The following is a 13,952-nucleotide window of genomic DNA, read 5'->3' as shown; positions in this document are numbered from 1 at the left end:
ACAAATTACAAAATCCTATTTTGTATTTGAAATACATATTTTAAATACATGCATCATAAATACTGCCCATCCCTGGCTGTGAGAAGTAGCTTGTTAGTGGGACACAGGAGGAAATTACACTTTGTTTTGTCTCGCTCCATTTCCATTTCTCTCTAGACCATTTCTATCAATTTTTCCTACAACTTTTAGGTAGGCTACACTAGCTACTGACATGCATGCAGCAGACAAGTGCACTATGCTAGACTAGCTATAGAACTGGTAGAACTGGTATTGAGTATTTTGTTTCTAGGTGACCGTAAATCCTTTAAGCTACTTCTCATTTCTTCCATAGCAAACTGAGTAGTCAGATGGCCTGTTCTATCAGCATAAAACACCCGGACTCCGAAGCTTCAGTTAACTGTTGTTTGGTTTTACAGTTTCACCTTGGAAGCTGTCCCATGTTTGTGCAGCCTGGTGATTTCCATATGATGTGAAAAAAAAAAAAAGGACCTGCCACCACCTACAGTGAGTGTGTTTAGTTCTGGAACATCCCCAAACAGGAATACACGTGACAGAGAGAAACCCAAGCACAGACACCAACAAAGCACTGCACAAAGCACAAAGTAGCTGTTGAGAAGGAAGTTATTGGACAGGCCTAGCATCTTTTGGAGTATCAGTTTATTATGACAGGGCACACAAGCGGTTAGGTTTTAATCATTGTAATACAGTGAGGGAAAAAAGTATTTGATCCCCTGCTGATTTTGTACGTTTTCCCACTGACAAAGAAATGATCAGTCTATAATTTTAATGGTAGGTGTATTTTAACAGTGAAAGACAAAATAAGAACAATAAAATCCAGAAAAACGCATTTCAAAAAAGTTATAAATTGATTTGCATGTTAATGAGGGAAATAAGTATTTGACCCCTTCGACTTAGTACTTGGTGGCAAAACCCTTGTTGGCAATCACAGAGGTCAGATGTTTCTTGTAGTTGGCCACCAGGTTTGCACACATCTCAGGAGGGATTTTGTCCCACTCCTCTTTGCAGATCCTCTCCAAGTCATTAAGGTTTCGAGGCTGACATTTGCCAACTCCAACCTTCAGCTCCCTCCACAGATTTTCTATGGGATTAAGGTCTGGAGACTGGCTAGGCCACTGCAGGACCTTAATGTGCTTCTTCTTGAGCCACTCCTTTGTTGCCTTGGCTGTGTGTTTTGGGTCATTGTCATGCTGGAATATCCATCCACGACCCATTTTCAATGACCTGGCTGAGGGAAGGAGGTTCTCACCCAAGATTTGATGGTACATGGCCCCGTCCATCGTCCCTTTGATGTGGTGCAGTTGTCCTGTCCCCTTAGCAGAAAAACACCCCCAAAGCATAATGTTTCCACCTCCATGTTTGACGGTGGGGATGGTGTTCTTGAGGTCATTCCTCCTCCTCCTAACACGGCGAGTTGAGTTGATGCCAAAGAGCTTAAGTTTGGTCTCATCTGACCACAACACTTTCACCCAGTTCTCCTCTGAATCATTCAGATGTTGGCAAACTTCAGACGGGCCTGTACATGTGCTTTCTTGAGCAGGGGGCCTTGCGGGTGCTGCAGGATTTCAGTCCTTCACGGCGTAGTGTGTTACACATTGTTTTCTTGGTGACTATGGTCCCAGCTGCCTTGAGATCATTAACAAGATCCTCCCATGTAGTTCTGGGCTGATTCCTCACCGTTCTCATGATCATTGAAACTCCACGAGGTGAGATCTTACATGGAGCCCCAGACCAAGGGAGACTGACAGTTATTTTGTGTTTCTTCCATTTGCGAATAATCGCACCAACTGTTGTCACCTTCTCACCAAGCTGCTTGGTGATGGTCTTGTAGCCCATTCCAGTCTTGTGTAGGTCTACAATCGTGTCCCTGACATCCTTGGAATCTGATTGATTGATTGCTTCTGTGGACGGGTGTCTTTTATACAGGTAACCCTTTAAGAGAGTGCTCCTAATCTGTATAAAAGACACCTGGGAGCCAGAAATCTTGCTGATTGATAGGGGATCAAATACTTATTTCACTCATTAACATGCAAATCAATGTATAACTTTTTTGAAATGCGTTTTTCTGGATTTTCTTGTTGTTATTCTGTCTCTCACTGTTAAAATACACCTACCATTAAAATTATAGACTGATCATTTCTTTGTCAGTGGGCAAACGTACAAAATCAGCAGGGGATCAAATACTTTTTTCCCTCACTGTAGTTGACAGAAGATCCTACCACAAGAATTCCATCTACTTGAGAGATGTCTTCTGGTGCAAATCATGTAATCTCTTAAACTGGAATCACAATCACAAAGGTCATACTTTGCTCCAAGTGGTCATGCTTTCACTGTCTTCCTTGAATCTGGGCTTAAAGAACAGGCTTGATAAGACTGAAGACTGATCAAACGCTACTGAAGAGGTTGGGATCCAGTCTCTGCCCTCCAGATCAACGCTGAAGATACCATGCGCTGTTGCCTGAAGCGGTCTCTCAATGGTAACACCCACAGGGTTTCCAGCAGTGTTAAACTGTGAGGGTCAAAGCTAATAATGCTCTGTAATCTCATTATTGCTGCACTGGAAAGAGTAATGAGATCCTACGCCCCTAATAGCCACAGACAGCCCGTGATCAAAGTTGTGACTCTTTGGTCTGCATGCTGAACAGCAATGGGGATCAGCTGAGCTCGAAGGTAATTCAGAATTGAATGTTCATTGGTTTCAACTAGTTCATGTTGCACGAGCAATCCAGACTGACAGGCTCCCGGAGGATGACCGACACACGTTTTTTTTTTTTTTTTTTTTTTTTTTTAAACTCTTTCCCTTCTTTGTAGTGGGTCATAAAAAGCAGGGACGCAACACTGTAAACAAATGCTTCCCTGAAGGTGGGGTTCTCATCACCACACTGAATAAGCTAGCTATTCAAAAGGAAACCTTGCTTTCTGTTCACAAGGGCAACTGTGAAGGCTGGGGCGCTAGATTGGCAACTAGAAACCGCTCTATTCTAAAGGTGGAAAACATTAGCCAAGACATTTATTCAGATACGATTACAACCAATGGCAGTCATGATCAAGAAGATTCAAACGAAAGCCTCAAAATCCATCAGAGGTGCTATGCTGTAAAAACTGGCAAGAACAAATATAAACGGCAACACTATTACCCCTAATGATGCCAATGATGATAACCTGCTGATGAAGATGAGGAAGATAAAGAAGATGGAAGAGAACCACCACAACACAACGTCTAAGCAATATATACAAAGCCAACCTCCAGTCTCCATCACCAAATGGTAGCTGAGCTTTGTGCAGAATGGACTACTACTGCTGTCACATCAGATTAATATCAGTTCATTGGCAGCTTTGCAATGTGTCAATCATGCACCAAACTGCACAACACATGACCTATAGTATTGACAACAGGACAGCATTCGAATTTCGGTGGTATGCTAATATATGCAAATAATGGGTGTGGTTACAATGGCACTAAAGGGCTGAAAAATATCCAGTTTTCAATTTCTGACCAAGGCGATAATTGGCAGTATTGTCAAATAAAATCACAAACAGATATGCGTTAAGGAGTATCCCCAAGCAACAGAAATGGCAGGAACCTGCAAACACATTCTCTCCTTCCTCCTCAGCACCAACCTCATGTCTGCTTATTCATGCAGTTATGGACTTAAAAAATAACAGACTTAAGCCTGACGTTATGCTAGAGACAGTACATGTGTTAGAATCCACAAGCTTTTCAGTTTTTTCCTGTACCAAATTATATTAAAGCAAAAAATGTATTTCCTCACAAGTTGTTTTCACTAGATGTGTTTTTTTTTAATCTGTTAATTGTAAAATTCGATTAAAGAAAGAGATATTCTGAAGATAATGTCTTGTAATGTCTGTGTGACAATATACGTCCACAAAAAGACAAATAAGGTTAGTTATTTTATTAAGAAAGGCTAGTGTCAGACTGAATTATCTTCTACTCTCTACAAATTCTGGCAGTTTACAGGGCGGCAGGAGTCTCACCTGACAAAGAGCTCTCCTGCTTCTTGCTGGCCGTTTTGGTTTCCTGTTTGAAAGAGTTTTCATCGTCAGCGTCTCCGTCCCCCCACCAAGATGGCTGCCCATATAGCGGAGTGCCCCGGTGCATTGCAGCAATGTCTCCTGAAATCCAGACAAGGACCTTTAGACAAATTTAACTTTGCTTTAAAAATAACTGCCCCCCTATATTCAACAAACTCAAGTGGTGTACTATACCAGATGGGTTTAATCAGATGTGTCATAGAGTGTTGCTTTTGTTGGCCAAACAAACCTCGAAAACCCTCACTTTCATTAACACATATAAAGCAGAAATCAATCAATATTGGACGCTTTCATTCCTTCAGAAATAATTCAAAAACAACGTAATAAGAGAATGTCTTAAGACTGAGGCTTTTACTTATGAAATCACAACTCTGCATATTCAGCATTCCAGTCCTCTGTGTTAAATTGCCGAATGTTTTGCTTGTGCCCGTCTGAAAAAACTGATGAAAGAGAAGACAAATTTGATCCATTGCCATTTCTGAGCAAGCACTGATTTTTGAGAGAAAGCGGTTTTGCTTTAACTACAGCATTCAGAGTACATGACTGACCTACATAAAAGTACTTTATTCTGAAGCTGGCACTCACAGGCAGGCCGCAAATATCTGACCATGCATCGTCTTACGTTACAAAGAATAGTTTGTGCCGAAAGGAAGGCTTAACAAACCTTTGAATCCCTTGTCGTGATTTTGGTTTTCACTAAGTCTGGCTTTCAGAAAGGTGATTTGGTTTTAAGTTTACTTGCAGAGGGATTCTCTCCTGCACTGAGAATGAACTCCTCTTGGCTGCCACAGGGGACAGATGGCGGGCTGTGCTGTAACTCTGTACTCCCACCCTCAGTGGAGGGCTCAATCAGCTGACAGGATATTATCTTTAGTAATGGCTTGTTACAGTTTAGCGAGAGAGAGCACCGTCCTTATGTTTCACAAGCTTACTAAAAGGCACCATTGAACTAGAAAAAAGTCCCTTTGGTTACAATTAGGGTCTTCCTGGGACAGGCCGAGATTTAATTTATGCATAATATATTTAAAAAATAAATAATTTACCATGTGTTCATTGTTTTGTAAAATATCAATTATGCAATTTTACCACAGGATTTCTGCACTGTTTTACTGTGGTTTTACCTTAGCTGTACAGTGATTTGGGTTAAACGTGTTTACCGTGCTTTACCACATTGGATTATGTGAACTAAGACATGTTTACTGTGGTAGACCATGGGTTACTCATGTTATAGTATAGTAAACCACAGTGAAGACAAACTGTAAAACTATGGTGCGACCACAGTTAAAAGTGCAAAAATCCTATGGTAAATTTGCCAGCGTAAACCTTAATCTTGCGGATGATTAAGCAACAGGCCAAGTTCATGCATGTGGTTACAATGGTTAGATACGATCTATGCAAATAGAAAAAGAAAAAAGAAAAGATCTCCGATGATGACACATCTAAAAATATTAGCAGCTGGCATAAGGGAACAGCAACCATTACCATGTCGTAATTCTGACCAAGAAAGAAATGCTGTCATCTTTTCAGCACATGGCTTGAGCATCATGCATATCATGCTAGTAAGCAGTACATTAAATAAAAAACAGCTTTTACAACAACCCCAAAGTAGCACCAACATGTCTATGTTAGTGTGTTTATGAGTTCCATATCAGGTCAAGTGTAATCCTCTCCAAGTTCAGACATACCTGATTGACAAACCCTTAGAGAGAGAGAGAGAGAGAGAGAAAATAAAAAGAGAGGGCAGAAGTCTCTCTCTCTCTCTCTCTCTCTCTCTCTATCTCTCTATCTCTCAGGGTTTGTTGCTGGCCAATTATCTAGACTTTACAGAGCAAGGTTGTGGGTAGAATTCAACTGCAAGCAATGCACTTGTACCAGAGATATCCTAGAGTGATTTAAGAACAGCAAGGTCTGTCAAAGAAATCACACTCAACACAACAAAAGGCCTCTCAGTTTCACGCACCCCCCCGTATAGCACATCAATCCACGACAGAAATAGAATTAATGACGGGATAAATGTCCCCTAACGATTCTGATCATGCGAGGGGGGCGTTATGATTATGAATGAAATTTGGGGATAGCTAAACTGAAAACATGTCTAGGGCGTCATCCTTTGATCTTGCAGTTGATTATGCTTATGAATCATCTCATTAAAGTGGCGGTGTGGCTTTGAAGAGAAGCGGAGCGTGGGGAAGATGTTTTGTTGATTAACTTAACCCACACTTTGAGCTAACGAATTCACAGTCACAACAATTAGACCGAGAAGCTAAATGGCAGTTTATTAAGCAGCAATCGTTTGAACAGCTGGTTGGCATGGTCACTGTGCCACCAAATTATTGTACTTACTTTTTCTTACTTCAACAACAAAAAGACTGAATCACAAAGTAGAGATATCCATAGTTACTACATCCCAATTCATTACATGAACGCCAGATTTAAACCCATCGTTTTTCCACAGCCCATTTTTGCTCGACTACTTACTGACAACCAATCCTTTACATTGGGCCATACAGTGAGGGAAAAAAGTATTTGATCCCCTGCTGATTTTGTATGTTTGCCCACTGACAAAGAAATGATCAGTCTATAATTTTAATGGTAGGTGTATTTTAACAGTGAGAGACAGAATAACAACATAAAAATCCAGAAAAACGCATTTCAAAAAAGTTATACATTGATTTTCATGTTAATGAGGGAAATAAGTATTTGACCCCTTCGACTTAGTACTTGGTGGCAAAATCCTTGTTGGCAATCACAGAGGTCAGACGTTTCTTGTAGTTGGCCACCAGGTTTGCACACATCTCAGGAGGGATTTTGTCCCACTCCTCTTTGCAGATCCTCTCCAAGTCATTAAGGTTTCGAGGCTGACGTTTGGCAACTCGAACCTTCAGCTCCCTCCACAGATTTTCTATGGGATTAAGGTCTGGAGACTGGCTAGGCCACTCCAGGACCTTAATGTGCTTCTTCTTGAGCCACTCCTTTGTTGCCTTGGCTGTGTGTTTTGGGTCATTGTCATGCTGGAATACCCATCCATGACCCATTTTCAATGCCCTGGCTGAGGGAAGGAGGTTCTCAACAAAGATTTGACGGTACATGGCCCCGTCCATCGTCCCTTTGATGCGGTGCAGTTGTCCTGTCCCCTTAGCAGAAAACCCCCCCCAAAACATAATGTTTCCACCTCCATGTTTGACGGTGGGGATGGTGTTCTTGGGGTCATAGGCAGCATTCCTCCTCCTCCTAACACGGCGAGTTGAGTTGATGCTAAAGAGCTTGATTTTGGTCTCATCTGACCACAACACTTTCACCCAGTCCTCCTCTGAATCATTCATTGGCAAACTTCAGACGGGCCTGTACATGTGCTTTCTTGAGCAGGGGGACCTTGCGGGTGCTGCAGGATTTCAGTCCTTCACAGCGTAGTGTGTTACCAATTGTTTTCTTGGTGACTATGGTCCCAGCTGCCTTGAGATCATTAACAAGATCCTCCTGTGTAGTTCTGGGCTGATTCCTCACCGTTCTCATGATCACTGAAACTCCACGAGGTGAGATCTTGCATGGAGCCCCAGACCGAGGGAGACTGACAGTTATTTTGTGTTTCTTCCATTTGCGAATAATCGCACCAACTGTGGTCACCTTCTCACCCAGCTGCTTGGCGTTGGTCTTGTAGCCCATTCCAGCCTTGTGTAGGTCTACAATCTTGTCCCTGATATCCTTGGACAGCTCTTTGGTCTTGGCCATGGTGGAGAGTTTGGAATCTGATTGATTGATTGTTTCTGTGGACAGGTGTCTTTTATACAGGTAACGAGCTGAGATTAGGAGCACTCCCTTTAAGAGAGACACCTGGGAGCACTCCCTTTAAGAGAGTGCTCCTAATCTCAGCTCATTACCTGTATAAAAGACACCTGGGAGCCAGAAATCTTGCTGATTGCAAGGGGATCAAATACTTATTTCCCTCATTAACATGCAAATCAATTTATAACTTTTTTGAAATGCGTTTTTCTGGATTTTTTTGTTGTTATTCTGTCTCTCATTGTTAAAATACACCTACTATTAAAATTATAGACTAATCATTTCTTTGTCAGTGGGCAAACGTACAAAATCAGCAGGGGATCAAATACTTTTTTTCCCTCACTGTATGTAAAAGGGCTATAATGAAGCGGAGAGTTTTGATAAACATTGTAAAGTTTACAATGTTTGCCAAAACTCTCCACTTCATTATAGCCCTTAGTTACTGTCTTCATCTTTCTAATGCCACTTTCCTGTTCTAAACCTAATATATAATCCTCAATGCTGTGGTCTTCACTTAAAACAGGAAATGTTGTCTGCGTCAAGGGGGTTTCAGGCGCAGAGGAACTCATGATAACAGCACAGCAGAAGTCATTAAAATCAAATACCATTACTTCTGGAGCAAACTACCAATCAATCCAATGAGTACGAATTAGAGAGCAATGTTTTAATTGGGATAAACCACAGAAAGAGTTGAATCCAGTGAAAATAATCCACTGTCTCGCACCTAATGGAACTCGAAACAGTGGATTAATTTGCCGATTCAGCTCTTACCATGTTTTATCCCTTACTTCTGCTTCTATAGCAATAAATTATAGTAAAATTAAATAGTTCCTTTTCATAGCTCTGAAAAAACGAACAGAGCATAAAAATATGTGGGTTTACATCAAAGGAAAAGGACTGACTGAGTGAAGGCTTCTACAGTGTAACAGTAGATTTTGAAGCCAGCTGAAGTCAAGGACCTACAGTCCAAGCAGTTACACAAAGGTTTACTCAAATGATAATCTCACTGTGTATTCTTAGCCTTGTAGTGCTCAGCGGTAATTGTTATATTTAGAAGAGCAACTGTATCATCTTTCTATTCCAGTGGATTTATTTCTTGCATATTGCCTATTCTTTCGTAATCGTTCACTGCAATTCTCTATTAAATCGTCCTTCAGTGGTCTTTGCTTTGTTGTTGCCAAGGAAAAATAAACAAATAAAAGCAAATGGGGAAGTTCCGTATATCTGTGTGACACAGAGATGCTTCTTCTATGGACTCGATAGTATTTTGTGATGCTATCGATTCCCCTGCACGGTAACGTTTGCAAAATCGTTTGCAGTAGTGTGGTGTGCAGTAGAATCAGCGAGAGGAGAATCACTTTTCACAGATCATGCAACAAGCCAGAAATTAAATTACAGGACATTGTAGATGGCAGAAGTGATTTCAAAGGTCATACGGCTTTTCTATCCCTGCTTTATGGTGATCTAGATGTAGACAGAGGAGGTTGTTCAGCTCAGATAGGCCCCAGTGAACAGATTGCTTTAATAGGACAACCCAGTATGGTTAAACCTACAGAAACATTTTCCAAACTTTACATAATGAGGACCAGTTGGTTTCTCTCTCAAAATGTTGGGGTCCACCTCTTAAGAACATAAGAAGGTTTACAAACGAGAGGAGGTAATTCGACCCATCGTTCTCGTTTGGTGTGCATTAATAACTGGATAATATCCTTGGATCACTTAGTCTGATTTTAAATGTTCCCAAATTTTCAGCTTCTACCACATTGCTGGGGAGTTTGTTCTAGATTGTGACAACACTCTGTGTAAAGAAGTGTCTCCCGTTTTCCATTTTGAATGCCTTGAAGCCCAATTTGTGTCCCAGGGTCCGTGTGTTCCTGTTGATCTGGAAAAGCTCCTCTGGTTTGATGTGGTCGATGCCTTTCATGATTTTAAAGACTTGAAGTCTCCCCGTAGTCTCCTCTGTTCCAGGGTGAAAAGGTTCAGTTCCCTCAGTCTCTCAGTAGGACGTTCCCTTCAGACCTGGAATAAGTCTGGTTGCTCTCCTCTGAACTGCCTCTAGAGCAGCGATATCTTTCTTGAAGTGTGGAGCCCAGAACTGTCCACAGTATCCAGATGAGCTCTAACTAGCGCTTTGTACTGTCTACACTTTTGACAGTATACCCTTACATTCTGTTTGCCTTTTTTATTGCTTCCCCACATTGTTTGGATGGAGAAAGTGAGGAGTCCACATAGACTCCTAGGTCTTTCTAATGCATTACTTCATCTATTCCTCCCATAGTGTAATTATAGTGGACATTTTTGTTACTTGCACTTGTCCACATTGAATTTCATCTGCCAGGTGTCGGTCCCTTTGAATAACCTGTGCTGCCGAGATTGTATCTGCTGAGCCACCTATTTTAGTATCATCTGCACATTTGACAAGTTTGCTAACTATCCCAAAGTCCAGATCATTAATATAGCTTAGAAAAAGCAAAGGCCCTAGTACTGATCCCTGTGGAACTCCACTAACAACCTCACTCCAGTTAGAAGCGACTCCTCTAATCGACACCCTCTGTTTCCTACACATCAACCAGTTCATAATCCATCTACTTACATTACCTGAATACCTACAGCTTCCAATTTGAGGATCAGTCTTTGGTATGGAACCTTATCAAAAGCTTTTTGAAAATCTAAGTATATCATATCATATATGCTTTCATGGGATCTACAGCTGCAGTTGCGTGTTCAGAAAAATTCTAATAAAATCAGTAAAACATGATCTGCCTTGTATAAACCCTTTTTGACTATCTCCAAGAATATGGTTTTCATTAAGATTCTCTTCTATTTTCTGTCTATATTACTAACATATCAACTTCTCAGCTTTCGGCGCCATGAGAGTGGGTTTCAATGAGACCAGTTAGACATTGTCTGGATTACTCTTTCTTTAGGAGGTCTGAGAGGGGTTACAGCATATTGATTCAGCCCATCTCCAATGTTTCTTGGCATTGGAAAGACTGCTTTTTTCTGGTCACCTCATATTATTGCAGGACGCGTTTCCCATTACAGCTCCACAAAACCCACAACCTTCTTACTTTACAGCCAATCAGCAGATCACGATCACTGGCTCCTAGACAAAAAAACATCTAGTTGATGAAAAAAGGATGGGAATGGAAGCCAGACCTTCAGTTATAGCAGTCAGGGTTTCCAATTGGTGGAACGGTTTCATCAATACTCAGGTTGTCTTTCCAAGGCCGAGCTACAGAGAAACACACACTTTGCAAAAGAAGCAGCAATCTGTGTTGATGTTTTATTCTTGCAACAAGGTCCACAAATCCTAATGGTCTGGTTTATGTTAGGCTTCAGTGATAAACAGAAGAAAGGGAACAGGGGGAAGGCAATACTTTGCTTGGCCACTCACCTGCCAGCTTGTCATCCAGTTTGTAGGGGTCGGCCAGTTTGGGGGAGCCCTCGCAACATGCCTCAGCAGCCTTGGGTTCGACCACTTTAGTAGGCGGCACCTTGGAGGTCTCCCCTTCTGAAGGCTTCTTGGTCAGCTGGAGCTGGCTTGTAAACTTTTCATGCTGATAAAAACCAATTGCAACAAACACAAAAAAGAGATGGCAAAGGAAGTTGGTCAGAAATAGCCAGGAAGAGCACTAGAGACAAAGGGGGAACACATTGATGTGTAAGGTGATCCCTAAAGCTCACGGGACATGTTAACACTGGCTTAATAACATTCACAGAACATGTGAAAGAGCTTGGTTTCCCAGGCCAAAAAGAAATCCCTAACAGCTGTGGTCCATTAGGTCCTCGATGAAGCAGATTTTTATATCAGTTCATATTACAACCAGCACTAGAATGCTGTGGTAAGCTTTCTTACTTTTTAATTGTGGGTTTATGTAGTTCAGCACATGCAGGAACAACAAAAGGTTGACCAGAAGTGTGCATCAAGCAAATCCAGAGGTATTCAGCCTTTCCACCACTGACACATTGATTGAATCCTATTGATTGGCCAGTCAAACGTCCGTAGTGTTACAGGGGAGCGTGAAAGAATCCTCATTTCAGGCCATTATTGTCTGTCAGATGAAGCTCAGAGCATGCTAGAACAATCAAGGATCTGATTAATGGACCTTCATAGATCCATGGCAGAGTTACATACCTTCAAAGCTTCCTCTGGAACGTGCAGCTCTCCTCTCACCACCGTGAACAGGTTTGTATGTGAGACATGTTAAGGAAAAGGCACATTCGAGAACTCTAGGACAATAACACAGAATGCAGGTGAAATCGGGAGCCAATTCCCAATCCCAAATTAAAAACACAATACTTGCTTGCATTAAGTTGGAGGATGAATCCCCTGCCCAACATGAAAGTCACCTTCAAGTGCTGGAATAGTGACTTGGGAGAAGTCAAATGTTTAATTTAGTCTTGGAATAGAACGAATCAACAACATGATTATAGTGTCCACACCCAAAGCGACAACCGCAAGAATCATTACTACACTATATTCTGTTAATTGGATCATTGTATCTCATTCTCTTAAGGACAGAAAACAGACTTACCCAGTAGCAGAGCAGTAGTTTAATTAATTATCTAATTTGCAGGCATCTTTAATCCACATAGTCTTTTGGCCATGTCTTTAAGCAACACCATTTATTGGGGACACATGTAACACACATAAATCAACACGGACAATGCGGAATATTCTGTACTACACGTCTGCTGTAACACTGTGATTCATGTCTGCTTTCGTTGTGAAGTCAGAGCACATAAGAGGTGAAAAAAAACATGGACCAGTTTGGAGTCTGGAAACGTTTCAACAGCACGGCTTCGTGTTTGAACTTTAGATTAATTTATAGGTGAAAATGCTGGTGTCTGCCACACAGTTCGGGGTGAGATCGAAATGTATAGCACAGTCTGCCTACAGTTCAGGAAGTGAAGCGGTGCTAATTTCCCTTCCCAAATTGCTTCTAAACACAGCATTGTTTTAATCACACCACACTGGGCTGTCAGCGTAACAAGAACAAACTATTCTGTGCATGAGCAAACACACTGCTGTACTGTAAGGCTGTGAACCAAGAGGAAACAGAATCCTTAAAGTAGATTGAGGGGGAAGGAGTGTCAGTTTAAAAGGAGACAAACAAACAAACAGTACCAAAAAAGACTGTGGTTTGTATAGATGAAAAAAAAAAAAAGACAGCTGCAAACTAAAACCAAATTCCCAGAAAACTATGCATGAATATTTGTATGAAATTTGCACTGAACCTGTGTCACTATTATAATACTGCAGAAACATTCAACATTTCCTCAATCTACTATGCTATTTTTGCCTCAGGTGTGCTTATATTGCTGTGTGATTCACCTCTGTAAAGCTCACCGTCAAAAGCAAGGACAGCCATCTCCTCTTACCCTTACAGCAATAAAGTACAGCCATGAACATAAACAGATTCACGATACAAGGCAAGACCATTGTAGATGTCAAAATTCCTCCAGGTATCCAATACTTCAAAACAAGACAGTCCCTCAGTACTCTGGTTGTCAAGCATAGAGGTTCGCCTTCTCAGAATGAAAAACTCAATTCTCGGCGACTCTGCGCCCTTGACAGCAATTCAGAAAGGATATCGTATCCGAACCTCAGCTTGTCATCCATCTTCAGCGTGATGTACATCTGCTCCTGGATTCTGATGTCGTTAACAAAGGTCTGATAAAATAAAAATACCAAAAAAGGAACAGAAAATAGTGTGTGAATGTATATCCCAGTATTATAGAAGAGCCTGCTACACAGGCAAGGAAAACCCAGCCCTGAGTGAAAGCAATCTTTAATTTCACGCGCCAGGCTGTGATTAACTCCCTGATTCAGAGATCCTTTGCCCTTCACTGCACAGCATGAGTAACAGTGAGAAAGGAGAGAGATTGAGGATGTTTTTCTTTCTTTTTCTGATTCACAGTAACTCAGATTTCCTGCCTCTTTCCATACATGGCCCAGGAAGAGCAAACAGGGATCCTACGCAGCCCGACAAATCATGTGAGTCAGAGGTTTTTAGTAGAACATCCTGGCAGTATTACTGTGAATGGCTAAATAGCGACATTAAGATATATATTGGTTTCTGTAGCTGTTCCAGCAT

General features: G+C 41.4%; 1 protein-coding gene across 10 annotated transcripts in view; it reads right to left on the bottom strand.

Moving 5' to 3' along the window:
* cep170aa (centrosomal protein 170Aa) overlaps positions 1-13,952 on the bottom strand; it is an 80,230-nt gene that overhangs the window by 38,594 nt on the left and 27,684 nt on the right. For all 10 annotated transcript variants that reach the window (XM_066696457.1, XM_066696462.1, XM_066696460.1 and 7 more), the window contains exons 4-7: positions 13,450-13,528; positions 11,990-12,048; positions 11,249-11,411; positions 4,015-4,152 (exon numbers count right to left, since the gene is read on the bottom strand). In XM_066696457.1, coding sequence (XP_066552554.1) covers positions 4,015-4,152; positions 11,249-11,411; positions 11,990-12,048; positions 13,450-13,528 — 439 coding nt within the window. The remainder of the gene's footprint in view (positions 1-4,014; positions 4,153-11,248; positions 11,412-11,989; positions 12,049-13,449; positions 13,529-13,952) is intronic.

This window comes from Amia ocellicauda, chromosome 23, assembly GCF_036373705.1.
Source record: "Amia ocellicauda isolate fAmiCal2 chromosome 23, fAmiCal2.hap1, whole genome shotgun sequence".
Classification (NCBI taxonomy): domain Eukaryota; kingdom Metazoa; phylum Chordata; class Actinopteri; order Amiiformes; family Amiidae; genus Amia; species Amia ocellicauda.
This window is presented reverse-complemented; position numbering and strand designations above follow the sequence as displayed.